This window comes from Callithrix jacchus, chromosome 5, assembly GCF_049354715.1.
Source record: "Callithrix jacchus isolate 240 chromosome 5, calJac240_pri, whole genome shotgun sequence".
NCBI classification, from domain to species: domain Eukaryota; kingdom Metazoa; phylum Chordata; class Mammalia; order Primates; family Cebidae; genus Callithrix; species Callithrix jacchus.
In genome coordinates, this window is record NC_133506.1 from 36,403,951 (window position 1) to 36,425,672 (window position 21,722).

General features: G+C 38.8%; 1 protein-coding gene across 1 annotated transcript in view; it reads left to right on the forward strand.

Moving 5' to 3' along the window:
* Nucleotides 1-21,722, forward strand: part of TOP1 (DNA topoisomerase I) — a 97,267-nt gene that overhangs the window by 28,804 nt on the left and 46,741 nt on the right. Inside the window, exons 3-4 of the mRNA XM_002747564.6 lie at nt 4,146-4,248; nt 20,703-20,826. Of these exons, the coding sequence (XP_002747610.1) occupies nt 4,146-4,248; nt 20,703-20,826 (227 nt within the window). The remainder of the gene's footprint in view (nt 1-4,145; nt 4,249-20,702; nt 20,827-21,722) is intronic.

Genomic DNA, 21,722 nt, shown 5'->3' on the forward strand with positions numbered 1-21,722 from the left:
AGGCTGAGGCGGGTAGATTGCCTGAGCTCAGAAGTTCGAGACCGGCCTGGACAACACAGTGAAACCCCGTCTTTACTAAAATACAAAAAATTAGCCAGGCATGGCAGCATGTACCTGTAGACTCAGCTACTCGGGAGGTTGAGGCAGGAGATTTGCTTGAACCCTGGAGGTGGAGGTTGCAGTGAGCTGAGCTCCTACCACTGTACTCCAGCCTGGGTGACAGAGCAAGACTCTGTCTCCAAAAAAAAAAAAAAAAAAAGTTATTGGCAGACTGTTATCTGAAACCTACCTGGAATTTATCCTTTACTTAATTTCCTTTTTTAAGTTTAGAGCTTTTTAGTGATTTAAGCAAATTTTCCTTATGTACACTAGTATTTGTCAAAATAAATTTTTAAAACTTGATCCATTTTTTACTATACAAGTAATTTATTGTAGGGAAAAACTAGAAAACAAGATGAAGTATAGACACAAAGTATAGACTCAAGTTACTCATAAATTGACTACCCTAACTGCTTTTGATATTTTGATGTCTCTATTCCAGTCTTCTTCATATATATTTATGCATTTGTTGAATTATACAGAGTAATTTTTTTAATGTGATGTCCTTGCTCTACCCTAGGGCCATATTAGCAGATCTAGACGATCTGAGGCTTGTTTATTGAATCTGGGCTGTAAACAAAATTAAATGACACATGCTTTATTCCAGATTGTAGTGTTGGTCCATGTATTGTCATATTACGATTTTAGCCATGAGCGTTTGGTTTGAGGCAGAAGTAATGGGGTATTGCTGTCATGTAAATGGGCCAATAACCTTACGTGAATCAGCTTAGCATTTTAAAATTATAGACTCTAGAGGTTTTTAGAAGTTGAAGGGTTCTGTATGCTACGTGGAAGATTGAGTTCAAATCCTACTTCTGACACTGTATGATTTTTTTCCCCCATCTCTGTAGGATGGGGATTTCTTATAGTTAGTACTATGGTTGTGCAGATTTCTATTTCCCCAGGGCCTGGCACAGAATAGATGCTCAGCAGATTATGACACATGTGGTTTCCTTTGCTGTGAGCCAGTAATGGGATGAAGACACATTGCCTATACATTATTAATTGATTGCTGTAAAACTCGTTACCTCAAAATACAACAGCTTAAAATAACATTTACTTTCTCATGTAGTTCCTGTGAGTCAGGAATCCAGAAGCAGTTTATCTGGGTGCCTTTGGCTTAGCATCTGTAGATTGCAGTCAGTATGTCAGCCAGGGCTGTAGTCATTTGAAGACTTAATTTAGACTAGAAGTTCCACTTCCAAGATGGCTCATTCACATGGCTATTGGCAGGAAGCTTGAGTTTCTTACTACATGGGCCTTTCCAGAGGGCTTCTGAATGAGTGCACAACAGTGGGTCAGTGGCCTTCCCTAGAGCAAGGAGAGAGCAGAAAGGAAGATCTAATGCCTTTTATGGCCTAGTGTGGGAAGTTGCCCCCTGACGTTTCCACTTTATCCCATTTGTTAGGAGTGAGTCACTGAGTCCAGCCCACACTCAAGGGGAGAAGAATTAGGTTACACCTCTTGAAAAGCGGACTATCAAAGACTTCTGTAGTCAAGATAGTGTGTGTTGTGTAAGGTTAGAATAGAGGGTTCAGAAATAGACCTATAATTATGTGGCCACTTGAAAAGGCCAAGACAATTTGATGGAGAAAGGGCCATCTTTTAAAAAATGGTGCTAGGCTATTCACAATAGCAAAGGCATGGAATCAACCTAGATGTCCATCGATGGTAGACTGGATAAAAAAAGAATGTGGCACATGTACCCCACAGAATACTCTGCAGCCATAAAAAGAACGAGATTGTGGCCGGGCGCGGTGGCTCAAGCCTGTAATCCCAGCACCTTGGGAGGCCGAGGCGGGTGGATCACGAGGTCAACAGATCGAGACCATCCTGGTCAACATGGTGAAACCCCGTCTCTACTAAAAATACAAAAAATTAGCTGGGCATGGTGGCACATGCCTGTAATCCCAGCTGCTCAGGAGGCTGAGGCAGTAGAATTACCTGAACCCAGGAGGCGGAGGTTGCGGTGAGCCAAGATCGCGCCATTGCACTCCCTGGGTAACAAGAGGGAAACTCTGTCTCAAAAAAAAAAAAAAAAAAAAGAACGAGATTGTGTCCTTTGCAGGAACATGGATAGAACTAGAGGCCATTACCCTTAGCAAATGTAACACAAGAACAGAAAACCAAATACTGCATGTTCTCACTTACAAGTGGGAGCTAAATTGTGAGAACATATGGACACATACAGGGGAACAGCAGATGCAGGAGCCTTTTGGATGGTGGAGGATGAGAGGAGGGAGAGTATCAGGAAACATAACTAGTGGGTACTAGGCTTAATACCTGGGTGATGAAATAATCTTTACAACAAACCCTCATGACACAACTTTACCTGTATAACAAACCTGCACATGCACCCCTGAACTTAAAAGTTAAAAAAAAAAAATGGTTCTAGAACAACTTGACATCTTTATTGATTAGAAAAAAATGAACCCTGGCCCTTACTGCTGTAAAACCGCTAGAAAATAAATAAATAAAATGGTGGTATGCCTTTGTAATCCCAGCCATTTCAAAGGCTGAGGCAGGAGGATTGCTTGAACCCAGGTGTTTGAGACCAGCCTGCACAACATCGTGATATAAGAAAATGAGAGTGTTTCCCTGCGTTACCACCCAAAAGCGAGAGAGAGAAAATTTGTGTGGCCCTTGAGTAGGCAAAGATATCTTGAGGCACAAAACATACAGACCCTAAAAGGGAAAATTGACGAAATAGACTTGATCAAAGTTTAAAACTTTTGCTCTTTGAAAGACACCGTTAAGAAATTAAAACAAGAAAATGTTGGGGGGAAAATATTCACAGTTCATATAGCTGACAAAAAAAATTGGTAATCCAGAATGTATAAAGAGCTCTTATACCAAGATAATAAGAAGACCAAATGAATTTTCTATATTGAGGGAAAGATTTGAGCAGAAACTTCACCAAAGAAGGTATATGAGTGGCCAAAAAGCACATGAAAAGATGCTTGTCACTAAACATCTTTTAATCATCAGAAATATGTTAATTGAAACCACAGTGAGATACCACACTGAGAGAAAGAAATCAGACACAAGAATAAATCTTATATGATGTTGTTTACATTAAATCTGGAAATCTAAACAGATCTAATTTATAGCATGATCAGATCAGTGCTTCCTTTGGGCAAGGAGTGGAATGTGGGAAATGACCTGGAAAGAGCACACAGGAAACTTTCTGACGTGATGGACTTGTTCTAAATCTTTATTGTAGTGGGGATTGCACCTGTGTGTTTGTCAGGCATATCACAATGTGTCTTTGAAATGTGTATGTGGTTATTTCTTAATATTTGTAAAGTATTGGTTCCAGGACCACCCTACCCCCTGCACTGAGTATACCAAAATTTGCAGATGTTCAAGCTTTTGGATATAAAATGGCACAGTATTTGCATATAACCTATACAATCCTATATACTTTAACTCATCACCACATTACTTATATTACCGAATACAGTGTAACTATATAGCTGTTTTGTTGTGGGGGGGTTGTGTTTTTGGGGTTGTCTTGTTATTAATATTTTTCTTTTTCCTTGAATATTTTCAGTCTGCAAACGTTTGAATCTGTGGTGCTGAACCTGTAAATGTGGAGGGCTGACAGTATTTTATTGTTTAGAAATTATACCTTATTAATGTTCATTTATAAACATATCTCGTGAGTTTTGAATTTTTCAGAAGTTAAAACACCTGATCTTTAGAGTCAGTGTTCAAGATTTACCCCTTGGTTATCATTTATAGGTCAGGCTTAATAGTATCACATCTAGGGAGAAAAATGCCCAACTGTGGCTTCTTTTCATAGTAGAATTGGCTCTCATTTCTTCATCCTTCCCATATTAGTAACATGTCTTGATTGTAGAACCAGGCTAATGGGATACTTTGTCTGGGCTTCTTTGTGAAAGCTTTTTTTTCAGTGGCATGTGCTATTATGCCTACCATGCCATTTGAATCCTGTCATTGTACTTCTTGACCAGCTTGTCAAGGTAGGCATACGAAAGATAGCTCATGACTCCTCTTAACTGACTCATCTCTTATGGTTGCAGATTCTCATAAACACAAAGATAAACACAAAGATCGAGAACATCGGCACAAAGAACACAAGAAGGACAAGGAGAAGGACCGTGAAAAGTCCAAGCATAGCAACAGGTAAGGGTGGAATCAAGTCTCATCATTCAGCAGTGGGTTGGCCATTGCTTGGCTTACCTGGAATAGGTCTGAATTTGAGCCACAGATACAGAGTATAGATAGCAAAGTAAGTAGAAAACTATATTTGAGGGTCGGGCGCGGTGGCTCAAGCCTGTAATCCCAGCACTTTGGGAGGCCGAGGCGGGTGGATCACGAGGTCAAGAGATCGAGACCATCCTGGTCAACATGCTAAAACCCCATCTCTACTAAAAATACAAAAAATTAGCTGGGCATGGTGGCGCGTGCCTGTAATCCCAGATACTCAGGAGGCTGAGGCAGGAGAATTGCCTGAACCCAGGAGGCGGAGGTTGCGGTGAGCCAAGATCGCGCCATTGCACTCCAGCCTGGGTAACAAGAGCGAAACTCCGTCTCAAAAAAAAGAAAACTATATTTGATCCTAGAGTTGCTAATTGGATGGCCCTGATTTAGGCCTTACATGGGATGCCATTGTTCAGATCAAAATGTATAAAGCAAGTATGTTAAATTTTCTTTTAATATATACCTCATTAAAAATACAGTTTTCTCTAAGATAGGTAAGTATTCATCATCACACAAGATGGCATTTAATCAGGTCTGTAGCAAGCTTGCCTTGATAAAACGTAACTGGATTTGAGACCTGATTTTTTCTTCTTCTTTGTATACTTTAAAGAGTTTACATTAAAAATTCTTAACTTAGGCTTCCATGGTCTGTTAGCCCCTGAAATTATATGCAAATGGGTGAGTATATGAGATTTCCTGGAGAGACTATTCCTAGCTTTCATCATGTTATCAGAGGAGTTCAGCTCCCACAAAAGCCTACAGTCACCAATATAAATGAAACTCAGTAGTGCTGCCTTCTGGGATGCAAACCTCAGGAAGATGCTTTTCTTGTTCATTTTGCTCCCATTTTTTTGGTGTAGGAGGCAAGTGGTTAAATGTAGTTATTGAAAATGAGGACTTGCACTTCCATTCTGATTTAAAGACAGTCGTTGTTGAGAAAGCCATATGGTATTCCCATTCCCATAGTGGCCTGAGCTTTGTTAGGGAATGTAAAGATCTGTCATACATTGGAACAAGTGTCTTCATCCTAAAGTTCCTTTGAACTTCCTTATTAACTTATTGTCTATAGACAAGTTAAAGTGAGAATTGCTTTCTAAGTCTGTATTTTTTTTTCTGAATCATTAAAATTACCAGATTTAATTTTCTCTACTGGGAACATTTCTTTGGGAATCATGTATCATGCCTGTAGCCTTTTTACCCTTTTCCTTACTCATTTCTTATCACTTGCTCATCTAGTTTCCATTTTCATTATTCTGGTAAATTTTAATCTCAGTAGTTGAATCTATTCTGCATCTTTTTTTTCTAGTTTATAGTTGTCTAGCTCATATTAATAATACCATAGAGCAAACAATATTGCTCTATGGTATTATTAATATGATGAAAAGATGGTTCATTGCATAGTGTTACAAAGGGACCAGTTAGGAGAACATAACAGTTATAAATGTTTATACACTAATATCAAAGCCTCAAAATACATGAAGCAAATCTGATGGAGCTGCAAAGAGAAATAAAAATTCATAATTATGATCAGAGATTTTACTACCTCTTTCTCAATAATTTTGAGTCCAAGTAGACAGAAAATCATTAAGGATATGGAAGACTTGAACCATATCAACCAACTTGATCTAATTGACATTTATAGGCTTTTCCCACCCAACAATATTAGAATATACTTTGTTTCCTTTCTTTTTCTTTTCTTTTTTTTTTTTTTTTTTAGTGTCTACTTTTCTACTTTATTTATTTATTTTCTTTTTCAGGTTTTATTTTAGATTCGGGGGTTACATACAGGCAAGTTTCTTACTTGGGTATATTGCTGTGATGCTGAGGTTTAGGTACAAATGATTATGTCACCCAGGTACTGAGCATAGAACCTAACAATTAGTTTTTCAACCCTTACCGCCTTCCCTGCTCTAGTACTCCGCAGTATCTGTTATTGCCATATAATGGCAATGGTACTGCTATTATACCTATGCCCAGAATGATACTGCCCAGGTTGTCATCTAGGGTTTTTATAGTTTTAGATATTAAGCTTTTAATCCATCTTGAATTGATTTTTGTATGCAGTATAAGGAAGGGGTCCATGGGCACCCAACGTTTAGCTCCCACTTGTAAGTGAGACTATGTGGTATTTGCTATTCTATTCCTGCCTTAATTTGCTCAGGATAATGGCCTTCATTTGCATCCATGTTGCTGCAAAGGATATGATTCAGTTTTTTTTTTATGACCATATAGTATTCCATGGTGCTTGCTATTGAGAATAGTGCTACAGTGAACATGCGAGTGTGTGTGTCTTTTTGTGTTGTGTTGTGTTTTGTAGTTGTGTTTTTAAGTTCTTTGAGAAATCTCCAAACCGCTTTCCCCAGTGGCTGAACTTATTTACATTCCCATCAACAGTGTATATGTGTTCCCTTTTCTCTGCAGCCTTGCCAGCATCCGCTGTTTTTTGATTTTTTTTATAGCCATTGGTTTTGATTTGCATTTCTCTGATGATTAGTGATGTGGAACATTTTTTTCATACATTCGTTGGCTACTGTCATCTTTTGAGAAATGTCTGTTCATGTCTTTTGTTACCTGTTTGTAATGGGGTTACTTATTTTTTGCTTGTTGAATCACATAGGTTCCTTAGATTCTGGATGTTAGACCTCTCAGATGCATAGTTTGTGAATATTTTTCTCCCATTCTGTAGGTTGTCTGTTAACTCTGTTGATAAAGTTTAATTAGATCCCATTTGTCATTTTTAGCGTTTGTTGCAGTTGCTTTTGTCATCTTTGCCATGAAATCTTTGCGCATTCCTATGCCCAGAATGGTATTGCCTAAGTTGTCTAGGGTTTTTATAGTTTTAGGTTTTAAGTATTTAATCCATCTTGAATTGATTTTGTATGTGGTTTAAGGAAGGGGTCCATATTCAGTCTTCTGCATATGATTAGCCATTTATCCCAGCATCATTTATTAAGTAGGGAGTCATTTCCTCATTGCTTATTTTGGTCGACTTTCTTGAAGATTACATGGCTGTTGGTGTGTGGTTTTATTTCTGGGCTCTCTGTTCTGTTTCATTTGGTCTGTGTATCTTGTTTTTGTATCATTATCATGCTGTTAGAACACATTCTTTTTAAGTGCACATGAAATGTGCCAAGGTAGATCATACTTTGGACCCCACCCTACTTAAACCATCTTCCTTTTGCCTCTAATGCCTCCATGCCTCCCGATATTTCTGGCCACCTTTTTTACCTCTTTCTAATGTACAGTCATTTCTTAATAGTTTTTGGCTATCTTTGCTCCTGTTTTGCTGTTTATCCTTATTTCACATTCCACATTCAGTCTTGTGAACTTCTTTTCAGTTCCCTAAACACAGCATGTTTTCTGATACCACTAAGGCTTAAAACATGCTGTTGCTGGTTCTGTAATACTCTCTTGCCCTTTTACTGTCTTTCTTTTAGGTGCAGCTTATACTTGACTTGTTCCAGGTATCCTTTCTACCCACCTTCTCATATTAAGTGCCACTTCTGTGTGCTCGCTGGTGTCTTAAATATATTCCTATCATAATTATTAAGTTGTGTTGATGTTTAATTGTCTCTTTACTTTTCTCTATGCCCTCCTGGACTCTAAAGTCCTTGAGAGCAGAATTAGGGAATTAGGATCGTTTTTTGTTTTGTTTTGAGATGTAGTCTTGCTCTGTTGCCCAGGCTGGAGTGCAGTGGCACTATCTCGGCTCACTGCTACCTCCACCTCCTGGGTTCAACTGATCTTCCTGCCTCAGCCTCCTCCCAAGTAGCTGGGATTAAGGTGCATGCCACCATCCTCAGCTAATTTATTGTATTTTTAATAGAGTCAAGATATCACCATGTTGGCCAAGCTGGTCTTGAACTCGTGACTTCAAGTGATCTGCGCACCTTGGCCTCCCAAAGTGCTGGGATTACAGGTGTGAGCCACCACATCTGGCCTTTTGTATTCATATTGTATCCCTCAGTCTTAGTATGGTACCTGGCAGATAGCTGGCACTTAATAGTATATATTTATTGAATTAATGAGTGAATGATCTGTGGGTACACTAGTTCCCATCTTCTCTCTTCTTTCTTCTAACATACTCTTAATCTTTCATAGGATAGTTATTAAGTCACTTTGGCTTATCTCATTTTTCACATAATTGGCTATGGTAACATACACATAACCAAAATCACCATTTTTAAGCAGCATTTAGTACATTGACAATAGTATACAACTGTCACCACTGTCTATCTCCAGAGCTCTTCCTCATCTCAGACAATCTCTGAATTCACTCAATAATAACTTGTCATTCTGTTTCCCCCATCTCGATAGCTTTTCTACTTTGTCTTCTTTTCTCTTTCCCTTCTACTTTTTATCTTTATGAATTTGCCTATTCTGAGTCCCTCATATAAGTGGAATAATATAATACTTATCTTTTTTTTTTGGTCTGTTTACTCCCTTAATATGTTTTCAAGGTTTATTCATATTGTAGCATGTCATAAATTCATTCTTTTTTATGGCTGAATAATATTCCATTGTATGCCTGTAATCACATTTTTTAAAATGCACCTGTTTTTTTTTGTTTTGTTTTGTTTTTTTGGGGGGGGGGAGGAAGGCAGGAAGGAAGGGAATAAGGACGGTAGGGAGGAAGGAAGGGATGAAGGAAGGAAGGAAGGGAGGAAGCGGGGAGGGAGGGAGGGAGGGAGGGAGGGAAGGGAAGGGAAGAAAGGAAATCAAGCAATGAAAGAGACATTGCCGACCTGGATCTAGAGGTTTACAAGTTGATTTCTTTTTTTTTGAGAGAAGGAAAGAAAAAAAAAATAAGTAAAGGAGAGGAAGAAAGAGGAAGAGAAAGAGGGAGAGTAAATGGAAATATTGCTTTATTTTGAAAAAAATAGGGTATTAATAATGGCCAATCAATGTTTCATTTAAACTAATGGGTAGGTATGATGTGGTATTGACAAGAATGTATATTTTGTGTATTTGAAGTGGAGAGCTCTATAAATATTTATTAAGTTTACTTGTTCTGGATCTGAGTTCGAGTCCTTGATATCCTTATTAATTTTCTGTCTCATTGAATCTAAGTCTCCTATCTGGGTGTTAGGATCATTAGCTCTTGTTGTTACATTGATCCTTTTACCACTATATCTTTGTTGCTTTAAAATCTATTTTATCCGATACAAGAATTGCAACTCCTGCTTTTTATTTATTTATTATTTATTTTTGCTCTCCATTTGGTTGGTAAATCTTTCTCCATCCCTTTGTTTTGAGTCGTTGTGTATCCTTGCATGTGAAACAGGTCTGGATGTAACATGCCATTGGGTTTTGGCCGTGTCTTTTGATTGGGAATTCAGTCAATTTAAATTTAGGGTTACTGCCATTTGATGTTGACTGGCTATTTTATCCATTTGTTGGTGTAAATTCTTCTTTATGTTGATGCTCTTTTCTTTTTGGTGTATTTTTAGAAAGGCTAATACTGGTTGTTTCTTTCTGTGTGTAATGCTTCTTTCAGAAGCTCTTGTAAAGCAGGCCTGGTGGTAATAAAATCTCTGAGTTCTTGCTTGTTCATAAAAGATTTTATTTTTCCTTCAGTTGTGAAGCTTAGTTTGGCTGGATATGAAATTCTGGGCTGAAGGTTCTGTTCTTTGAGGATGTTGAATATTGGCCCCCACTCTCTTCTGGCCTGTAGAGTTTCTGCCGAGAGATCTGCTCTAAGTCTGATAGGCTTGCCTTTGTGGGTAATCTGACCTTTCTCTCTGGCTGCCCTTAGTATCCTCTCCTTCGTTTCAACCCTGGTGAATCTAACGATTATGTGCCTTGGGGTTGGTCTTCTTGAGGAATATCTTTGTGGTGGTCTCTGTATTACCTGGGGTTGAATGTTGACCTGCTTTGCTAGTTTAGGAAAATTTTCCTGAATAATATCCTGAAGGGTATTTTCCAGCTTGGATTCATTCTTTCCGTCGCATTCAGGTACACCTATCAAACGTAAATTTGGTCTTTTCACATAGTCCCACATTTATTGGAGACTTTGCTCATTCCTTTTTATCCTTTTTTCTCTAATCTTTTCTTCACGTTTTATTTCATTAATTTGGACTTTGACCTCTGATATCCCTTCTTCTGCTTGAACAATTCGAGTGTTTAAACCTGTGCATACTTCTCGGAGTTCCTGTATTGTATTCTTCAGTTCCATTAATTCACTCATACTCCTCTCTAAGTTGTCTATTCTCAATAGGATTTCATCAAGCCTTTTGTCAAAGTTCCTAGTTTCTTTACGTTGGGCTACAACATGTTCTTTTAACTCACTGAAGTTTGTTATTATCCATTCCTTGAAGAGTGATTCTGTCATCAGGAGGCGCTCGTTCTCCATCAAGCCTTGTTCCATTGTTGATGTGGAACTGTGATCATCTTTAGAGGGAGAGGCGTTCTGACTTTGAGTATTCTCAGCTTTTTTACGCTGGTTTCTTCCCGTCATTGTAAATTTATCCTCCTGTAGTCTTTGAAATTACCAACTTTCAGATTAGGTCTCTTGAGTGGACGTCCAGGTTGTTAGTTCCCAGGGCCAGAGCAGCGGCGTTAAAACTGATGGCTTTTCTGCCCAGGATTCTCCTGTCGGGCTTCCTTCTTGTTTCCGTAGTAGGCGACTCTGCCTTCCCGGGGCTCCAAACCTCGGTCAGAAGGGGAACCGGTCCTGTTTACTCTGCGCCAAGCGCTGCGGCGTCAAGGTGCCGGCGGAACCGCTGCGCCGACCACGAGAGTCGTGCTGGCGACTCGTGTGTTTCCACCACTGGGGGATCTCCTGCTCCGTGAGCGACCAGAATTTGTCTGAAAGTGTGGCGTCCTCTAGTTCTCCGCGCCTTCCCTGAGAGCTACAATCCCGGGATGTTAGCAATCGGCCATCTTGGATCGTTCTCCAAAATGCACCTGTTGATGGACACTTGGGGTATTTCCATCCTTTGGCTACAAATAAGTGTTTGAGTTCTGCTTTCATTATGAGGGTGTATAAACCCAAGAGTAGAATTGCTAGATGATGTCTAACAATGGCTGCCTGTGCTAATTGTTGTGAAGTGTGAAAAAAAATTAGATAACCTTTGACCTTGAACAGTATCATCTGAGGTGGTAAGAGATCTACTTACAGATCAGATAAAGAATGTTGATTTTTATATTAGTAGACTGTAAGAAGAAATTTAAAAAATCTTTAAGAAGAAAGAGGTTAATATTTAAAACATAAGCGTTTTAAAACTGATCTCATATTCTCTAACACATTCTACTTTGTTTTGGGAGGAAAGATACAGTAAAAGTGACATAAAGGGCTTGGAGACATGTAAGTTTGGCCCTGTCTTGTTTTACAGAAATCTTCTCTTAAAAAAAATTGATTTTGGTATGAGAAATCCTCATCCTTAAGTCTCATGTGATCCTGGCTAGGTTACGCAACCTTCCTCAACTCAGCTTCTTCATCTTCATCTTCATCTTGATACATGCTTCACAGGGGAACCATGGGAGTCAGTAAATATAAAAGCTCTTTGAAAGCATACTTTTCGAAGATTATATTGTTGGCAAATTCAGTAATTAGTTGTATGTACCTTTGTGGCTTTTCATATTTTCTTCATTTCTCTGAAAATACTAGCCTTTTTGCCAAGAGCTATTGGAAAAACCTGACCAGAGTTTCTGATTACATATGACGTGACTAAATCTAGCCCTGGTCTCTTATTAACGTGAGTAAATTTTAACAGTTTAACCATATGATCTGTTGTAAGCAAACTTTTAAATACTTCCTATTTTGCTGTCTATTGACACAGTACCTCTTTGCAACAAAGCACGGATGTTGGTTATATTCCAGTAAAATTTTGTATACACCATCATCCTTTTAAATTGACTCTGATCTTTTTAATAGTTTAGAGTTTCTTCAATTTCTTCTGTAGCAGATTAAAGAAATCTTAAGGATTATTCTGAACCCCAGAATAATTAGGATTTAGCATGTTCTGTTCCAAAATACTTTCATTTATTCCAGTTTTTGCTAATCAAGTTTAGCTAATTTTGTGGCCATTATTAATGAGAAAACAAGTGTTTCTGATGTGTTTCTGTGTCCCTTCCTTGTCTGCTAGATATTAGCACCAATCATTTGTCATCAGGCTACACTCAGGACCCAAGCCCAGGAGGCATCTTACTCACCTCTGCAGTAGCAACACTGCAGATTTGGAGTGGGAGAGCAGCCTTTCTGCTGAAACAAAGTGGGGCTATGGATCTACCTTCCAGGAGGTGCCATTTGGTTTCCTCTTTATTGTCTTCACGCAAGGTGCAAAACAAGGGAGCAGGTGTTAAGAATCATTTCATCTTGTCTCCTCTTTGTGTGGACAGGAGTCTGAGGTCACATGCTCAAAGTCACACAGTGATATGGTAGCAGAAAGATGAAGATGTGACACCAAGGATTCTTAGTCCCCACTACATGATCCCTTCCAGTGAAAAATACCTCCCTCTGTAAAAAGAGTTAGTTGTGTAGCCAAACTGTCTGTTTGAATACAAGCATCCCTCTCTTGTATGCATATGGTAGGCAGATCAGGTTTTAAAATGTCAGATCATCTCAGGCACTGCCTTTATCTCTCTTTGTCCCCAAATCCCTAAAATCTTTGGCACTGAAAGTATTAATGTCATCAAATTCTGAACCTAGGAAAACTGCATCTCTGTCTTTCTCTTGTCTGGCCTGTAACACAAGAACAGCTCACACCAAAGTTAAAAGATAATTTCATCAATCACCACTTAATCTCTTGACACTGCTTCTTTCTTAGAATTACTATTTCGCACCTCAGGTCCTTTTTCTTTTTTTTGGAGTTAGGATCTTATTAACTCCTAGGCTGGGGTGTGGTGGTGTGATTATAGCTCACTGCAGCTTCCCTGGGCCCAAGGGGTGCTCCCACCCTAGCCCCTTGAACAACTGGGACAATAGGCATGCACCATCATGCCTGGCTGATTAACTTTTTTGTTTCGTTTTTAGTAGAGATGGTGGTCTTCCTATGTTGCCCAGGCTGGTCTGGAACTTCTGGACTCCCATATTGGTATCCCATAGTGTTGGGGTTATAGGCATGAGACACCATGGCTCTTTAAAAAATACATAAATAATCTCAAAAGGAATACTCTTTTAGATGCTGAGGAATTACTTGGCTTGTAGGGTCTTACCAGCTACCTTTCTTAAAGGGTTGCATTCTTATCCATTGTTTATCTTTAATAATAGATCTCATATATAAACAAAATATTATTAAAAGCAATTTGGGAGAGGGGGCTTGATTTTAGAAAATAAGAGAATCATGTGAAATGAAATTCCTCCTCCTAGTTTTTGACTGTGTGCATCTCTTGCCAATTTTAAACCTGGCAGTCACACTGGAGTGACAAATTTGTGGAAAGCAAGGGAAGACAGAAAACTGCTGTGAAATAGCAAGGGAAGTACTTTTCCAGCCATATTGGCAGTGTTGTTCTGTACTGTCAGTGTGCGAAACATCTGAGAATAAGGATGCTTTCCTTTCAGTTCCAAATCCTACCTGAATTATAAATGAGAGAATGTAGGATTTTAGAAATATGCACTTGAATTCAGCATCCAGTTATCAGATTAGGGGAGACTTTTATGAAATTAATAAAATTTAAAAGATGCTTTTTAAAATGTAAAAGGTGCTGCTTTCCTTGTGAGTGGTTTGCCAGAGCCCTCCCTTTGTCTACACGTCATTGTATCAGCCTGTCTGTGGGAAATGGACAACTAACATAGGTAGGCGAAGAAGATTGAGCAGTTTTGAAATGAGGAAACTCAGTATCACCACCATCCACTTGGGAGCCAGTGTGATATGTTGTATAGCACACTAAGTTAAAAGTTAAGAGGTCAGGTTCTGTCATTTACAAGCTATGTGTCCTGATCCAAGCTGCTCAACTTCTCTTGGTCCCATTTTCCATTTTGGTCAAGTGTTGATAACAGTACCTGCTTTGTCAAGCTTTCAAGTTTGTTTATGCACAAGATAGCTCTTTGGGAACTGTAACATACTAAATAATTGAAGTAATGATGGTGATGATGATAATTACCACAAAGCCTAGTGTAATATGCAGATAAATTGGAGCTGTTGAGTTTGGTAGTTGAATCTAATTCAGTAGTTAGTTATTGATAGCATTCAATATGGAGCCCTGATTTTTTCAATATTATATTTAGCCCTATTACAGTGAACCATAATCATTGTTTGCAAGATTTCATGGTGGAGACAGCATTTGAGCTAGCCATTCAAAGATGGCTAAAATTTTGCTAAGGGAAAGTAATGGTTAGAAGGATGGCATTTCAGACAGTAATAAAAGCATAAGCAAAACAGAGGCTTTATAGTATATGCTTTGTTCTGGGAGGAATCCAGTTAGGTGGGTTACACAGGGTGGAATAGTAGAAAATGAGGCCCACAAAAGTGGCTTGGGGCAAAACTATTAAATGCCGTTTCAAAAAGTTAGGACTTGTTACTTAAACTAACTGAAAAAAAATGGGAGAGGAGAGAAATGTTGGGACTCGATTCTGAGTTGAGCAAGAAGCCACTGGAAATGGTTGAGCAAAGTAGATATAGGACTTAGCCACAAACAACACATGAAGGGGTCTAAGAAAAAGGGTTCCTGTCTTGGAAAACTGGTGCCTGTTTACACTATTAATAGAGACAAGGAACATAGGGGAGGAATGGGAGTTAGAATGGGTATTGGTTTTGGTGTGTTTGGGCACATCCTTTTATCCTCTCTGGAGTGAAAACAAAGGATTAAATAATTTCTAGGAAATTAGATTTACCTTGAAGTTTCAATAATTCTATAATATAAAACACCAGAGTCCTTGTGATTTTGTTTAGTGATGGTTAATGGGCATTGTAGTGTATAATGATGATGGACATTAAGAAACCCTTGTTTCTTAGAGCCTTTTGGAAGCTGGCTCGTTTTAGAATTAGAACTCTTTTCCCAGAGGCAACTTTTCAAAAGTTACTTAAATATTTAATGTGATAAATGTCATTTAAGCTTTAACTGTCTGCTATCCTTGAAAGGGTCATGAATTTCCATCCTAAGCCAAGACTTTGAAGCCTTCTGTGCTGTCTCACAGGAATCCCCATGATCCAACTCTGTGACCTGCAGAGGTCTGCTGCCTTAAGGAGTAGACAGGTAGCTGGCCTGTGAGTGGCTAAGTCCTTTTCTCAGAAGATATGGAGGCTTCTTCTACCTTTAACAGTGCTTTTTTGCTTTGTTTGGGAAGTAACGAGTAGTCAAGTGCATGACTCTGGAGCCAGAATGCCTGAGTTTAAATCCTTTTTCTCTCTTTAGAGATAGTTCCTTGGGCAAGTTACTTAACTTCTCTGTGCTTCAGTTTCCACATGTGCCAAATGGAGATACCAGTACTTATCTGAGTTTTGTTACTGGTAAATGTGCTTAGATAAGTGCCTGGCACTGGATGCTACCCAAGTATCTGTTAAATACTTTCATGGGTGATAGAGGAAAGATTAAAGTGGTTTCCCATAGCCAACATTCTAGCTTTCCAGAATATCAAACATAGGCTTTTTCTGTTGTTGTTGTGGTAGTGGTGGCAGTGGTCTTTTTTCTAAAAGAAATAATGCTTTGCCAGAAGGGAAACGTTTTTCCCTACTGGCTCCCTACTTCCACCCTTTCTCCCACTCTTCTGTATAAGTGCCTTGGAGAAACCCTGGTCAACTTTTTCTGTGGTCTGCTTAGCTCCAACAAGAGTCATTGACCAAAGGTTTTGCTGTCATCACTTTTAAAATAGTGTTATTTCTTCTTTTTTCTGAGATGGAATCTCACTCTGTCACCAGGCTGGAGTGCAGTGGCGCAATCTTGGTTCAAGTGATTCTCCTGCCTCAGCCTCCTGAGTAGCTGGGATTACAGGAACATGCCACCATGCCCAGCTAATTTTTGTATTTTTTGTAGAGACAGGGTTTCACCATGTTGGCCAGGATGGTCTTGATCTCCTGACCTTGTGACCCACTCACCTCAGCCTCCCAAAGTGCTGGGATTACAGGTGTGAGCCACTGCGCCCGGCCAGGTTATTTTTTCTTTGATGGAATTCAACTAATTGAATGCATGAACACTCTGGAAAGGTGGCTTTGAATGTTTCCATTTATTCTCCCTAGTATTGACTTTTGCTTTTACAGTCCCTGCTAATGTGTTGAAATCTTACTCTAGACAGATGTAAACTATGAACCAAGAAGTCAACATCTGTGCATAGTCAATAATTGGTTGATTTCTTATTCAGAGTTCCTCATGCCAGTGAGGTCACATTCATATTTCATCCATAAGTTTGACCATTACAGAAGTTCTAGGACTACTACTGTGTGTATTTTTGTTCTTCAGCATATCCCAGAGTAAACTTACTCTTAAAATGTGTTTGTTGAACCTTTGGGTTCCTTCCTATGGTTGATATTTGGTTGATATTAAACCTTTCTTATACTCTTACAAGACAAAATGGGGGAAAAAAAGGCAACCCCAGAGGTTTTATCCATTCAGGTATCTAGTATTTTTCTAATTTAGCCCTACTGAAGTTTCTTCAAGTAATTAATCAGCTGTTTTTCAGCCTCTAAACTGGCTAATATTGTAGCCTTCTATTGTACTTTTAAAGCCCATTTGTATTGTGTCTACTGTATATGGAAAAGGAGCAGGATCAGTATGAAGATAACATAATATCTCTTCTTCTTCTTTTTTTTTTTGGAGATAGTCTTACTCTGTCACCCAGGCTGAAGTGCAGTGGTGTGATCTCGGCTCACTGCAGTCTCCACCTCCCAGGTTCAAGCAATTCTTCTGCCTCAGCCTCTCAAGTAGCTGGGATTACAGGCATGTGCCACCACACCTGCCTAATTTTTTGTATGTTTAATAGAGACGGGGTTTCACCGTATTAGCCAGGGTGGTCTTGACGTGATCCACCCGTCTTGGCCTCCCAAAATGCTGGGATTACATGCTTGAGCAACTGCACCCAACCTGTAATATCTTAAAACAGAACTTTCTGTACTGGTCAGAATTTCTATCACCTCATTATTGAGAAAGATGCAGTTCTTTAGTTACCATGAAAGTCAAACACGTCCTGAGCCTTTCAGAAAAAGGACATACATGCTAGAAAATCCCAAATGGATGAGTCAGCCTGACTGACTCCATGTTGGCTCCGTTTTGTATGCTGGCCAAATCCTGTTTCTGACTTTCCTGACATAGCCCTGGACATGCTTCTGTATCACAGGACTTGCTCTCTAGTGCCTTTGCTACTTCCTTCAAGTATATTCCTAGGAAAGACTGGCACTGGGGTTTGCAGTTTGCCAGCACTCCTGTCAGTGTGGGGGTTAGGGATAGGGGGTTAGGCTCCCAGGCACTCTGCTCTCTATTTGGGGAGGCAGGGACAGTAACAGCACCTAACAAGTAGGGATGATCACATTGTGTGCAGAAGCCTGGTGGGGCTCTGTAAATCCAAATTTCCAACAGTCTCCAAAGTAATGCTCTTTAACAGAAGCTGTCCATAAGCCCGAATCATTTGAACTCAGCTAGTATAAAAATACAAACCTTTCCAGTGCAAGACAAAGAAAAAAAAAATCCAAACCTGCTTTTACGTCTAAACAGTTAGGAGTATAAAAGGGTTGGCTTCCTTTGAAAAGTCAGGATGATGGCTTCATCTCATTCTAGTCTTTGTGATTAATTATGACCTGCAAAGATTCCTACTCTAGCAGGAACTTTGAATTTCCTGTATACATTTCTGTCTGGTTAGCAGGCAGAGGAAGTATCATTGATTTTTTTGTCTTCCTGGCTTGGGTACTGTCTCATTTACCTTGTCATTTGTTGATTCCTTTTCCCTGATCTCTGATGTGATAACGTACAACAAAGCTGAAAACTGCAGGGCTACATGTACACTTGTAGGTACCTAAGCTGTGATTAGCAAAAAGCCAGAAAGCCAGTTTTCTAGTGAAATTGGCTAACATTCTAAGAAAAGTTTTCATTGAGAAAGAGAAGGGTTGGTCAGGGAAAGGTGGAACTTAAAGGAAGATGGAATGTTCCTGAACTCAGATTCCTGGATTAGCCATTTTTAAGTTTCATGGGAAGAAAAAATGAAAGCAACCTCAAAGATTTTTATCCTTTTAGGTATCCAAACATCTTTATTCTAGAAAGTTTCTGCTTGATGGTAAAATAAAGTTAAGACCTTATAGCAAGTCTCAGACTTGCCATACCTGTTTCTTACTGAACAGTAGTCTACCTTAAGCAGTAGGTGTCAATTTAGTGGAAATGTAAGGGTATTGATGTGTAGTGGAGGGTGCTGTGAACTTGGAGGTGGAAATACTAAGTTTAAATCTCAACTTTGCTTCTCACATTGTAATTTTGAGTGTTTTTTAACCACTGTCTCCTGTTTGTATCAGCATAAGGGATAGATAATAAGACCTGCCTCACAGGAGCGTTGTAAGAATTGAATGAAATAATGTATGTGAAAATACCAAGTACAATGCTTAGAAAGTAGAATTTTGTTTTGCCGCCTGCTGCCTCCCACCCCCTGATAATTGGCAGGGCAGGGAGAGGCGGTATATTCATCCATCAATATTATAGATGCAGTTGTTCTCAGATTTTTTGCTTTTAGGAAAAACCTTCTAGAGAAGACTGTATTGTATATGCATTAACTCCTGAAGAATCAATTATAATCTCAGCAACCTTGCTCTTTGACCGTTCATTCTACTTGGAGAAGTTAATGAGAACTGATAATAAGAGTGCTAATGCAATTGGAAGACTTTTTTTTTTTTAAACAAAGGGATACATTTTTAAATAAAACATTGCATTTTAGTAAAAAACACAGATTATGAGAACACATTGAGTAAAGCATCATACTGATTCGAAGAACAAAAAACATGGTGGAGAGATTTTGTCACCATGCACATCCAGTGTGCATGAGTTAAAAAGAATTTTGCTCTTATAGAAACCTAAATGTTATTTAAATATGTGTCACATGTAAATAATAACCTAATGAGAGCAATAGAGGGGGGGAAATGTATAAGCAAGGGAAAGTGGGGGGTGGTGGTGGTGTTTTTTTTTTCCATCTGTTTCAGTACTTGGGTCTTTTCTAACCTATAGTGTCCTGTTTCTGCTAGTCCCTCTGCCTGCCTGGCTAGAGTTCTTAAAGTTTCTACTTTTTCATCACTCAAATACTATCTCAAGTTCTAGCTACTTTTGTATGCAGTGTGTAATAGTAGCTGCTGTTCTCCTGATCTAGATTTTGTTGCGGTGCCTAACTCCATGCCATCATTTGTTTTTCCCTTTGTAATCTGCTGCTGCATAGTCAAGTGTCCTTTTAGAACAAACTTCTTGGGATGGACATAGCCTAATGAGTTCATTGCTGATGAAGTCTTATTTTTCCTGTGCATTGGTTAGTGCAGTAAGCAAGGCTCCGTAACTGCCTGCCCCAGTGCACTGAAAAATAATAGTGTTGTGTCACCTTAACAACATGTGGGTTTTGCTTATTGCTTCTTTAGTCTTTGACCACATGCATGTTTTTATATAGTTGCAGTTATTATAGTCCTTTTTCTGTCATAAACACTTTACATATGTATTTGTGGTACTCAAATTATAGCGTAACAGTTACATAATTTTTATATTACAGTTTTGCCTCTTGTTAGGTTGAATCTAGTTTTGGGTTTTTGTTTGTTTGTTCATTTTTGTTTTTTGTTTAAGGGAAGCACCAAAATGAACATCTTTATATGTAATGTTATTTCCCTAAGAGAAATATCCAGGAGATTGATCCCAGGGTAAGAAGCTATGAACATTTTAATGGCTCTTGCCTTATAATGTCATATTTTGCTTTTTAACATTTAACAAAGAACATTCCCATGCCCTTGCATTCAGATGGGTCTTATTGTGAGGAAAGGACTAACATAAGTCCCAGCTAGAAGTGACTAGCTTTGCCTATTTAAAACTAGAACAAAATATCCACTGTATTGGGCTATTCACTCCATAAACCCTGGCTTGGCTACATGTGTGTGATATGTTTCAAGTTTGGCACAGAGCCACCAAACACATTTTTGGTGAGTTGGTTTTAACCTCCTCATATCAGATATGAATGCTCAAGTTGGAGCTTTCATTATAGTTTTTGTGCTAGTAGGATGTTGTAGGAATACGCTGGGTTGGCTGTGTATTCTTAGTCACTTAAAAAAAAATCTCCTGGCGTGTCTGTTATGACTTTCTGTTCCTTCGCAAAAATAAAAGCATCAAACAAGATGAAGTCCAACATAGCCAAGACCCTCTACTTGAACCTTCTATCAGTACTATTTGTTTAAGTATTGTAAGTTTCCATGGTTCGTGTTATCGTAAGATATCTTGTGAAATGAATCCTTGTGGTCCCTACTCTGGGCTAACACTTTGTGACTTACTTTTTACAGTGAACATAAAGATTCTGAAAAGAAACACAAAGAGAAGGAGAAAACCAAGCACAAAGATGGAAGCTCAGAAAAGCATAAAGACAAACACAAAGACAGAGACAAGGAAAAACGAAAAGAGGAAAAGGTACAGAGTCTTCTGGGGGGGAGGAAGGGACATGGATGCACTTTTGTTTGTTTAACTTTAAAAGCAGATATCTTGATTGCATAGTAAGATCCCTTGGCCTTGAAGTGAAAAAGTCTCTTGACAGGAGAATTTAGAGCAAACTTTAGTCTTAAACTATAAAAACTAAGCCCTTTACCACCATGTTTCTCACAGTATCAGATCTGTCCATATCATTACCTTTTTAACTTTATATTGCCAATGGATACATTGAGAATGCATTAGGGAAAATTGTTTTTGGGAGAAGGCCTAATGCCTTATTGTTCATTGACGGTTTTTCCCTTTAGTGAAATTTTAGTGATGCTGGTACCCTTTGTGGCTTTTGGTTCCAGCATAACCAGTGCAAGCCTTCTAAAAATGACTAGGCCCATCTGGCTGAGAATGAATAGTACTCTGTGTAGAGTTTTAAAAAGAGAATTTTTATTTTAGATTTGAAAAAGTAATTTTTGTACTTGGTAAATCCAGATACTATGAAATAAGGAATGAGGTGAAGACATCTCTTCACCCTTCTTCCAGAGATAATCCGTGTGTGTGTGTGTGTATCCCTTTGTGTGTATATATGAAGATTTTTTTCAAAGATAAAGCTTCTGACAAGTGTAGAAAGTAGGAAGTTGAAGGGGAGGGAGGACATGAGTATACTTTGCCTAAGTCAGAGAAGGCAGGACATAGACTATTGGTTTTTTTGTTTGTTTTTAAAATAAAGACGGGGGTTTCACTATGTTGGTCAGACTACTCTCGAACTCCTCGCCTCAAGCAGTCCTCCCACCTCATCCTCCCAAAGTGTTGGGATTACAGGCATGAGCCATCATATCTGGCCCAGTTATATGTTTTGTTTGTTTTGTTTTTGCTTTTGTTTCCTC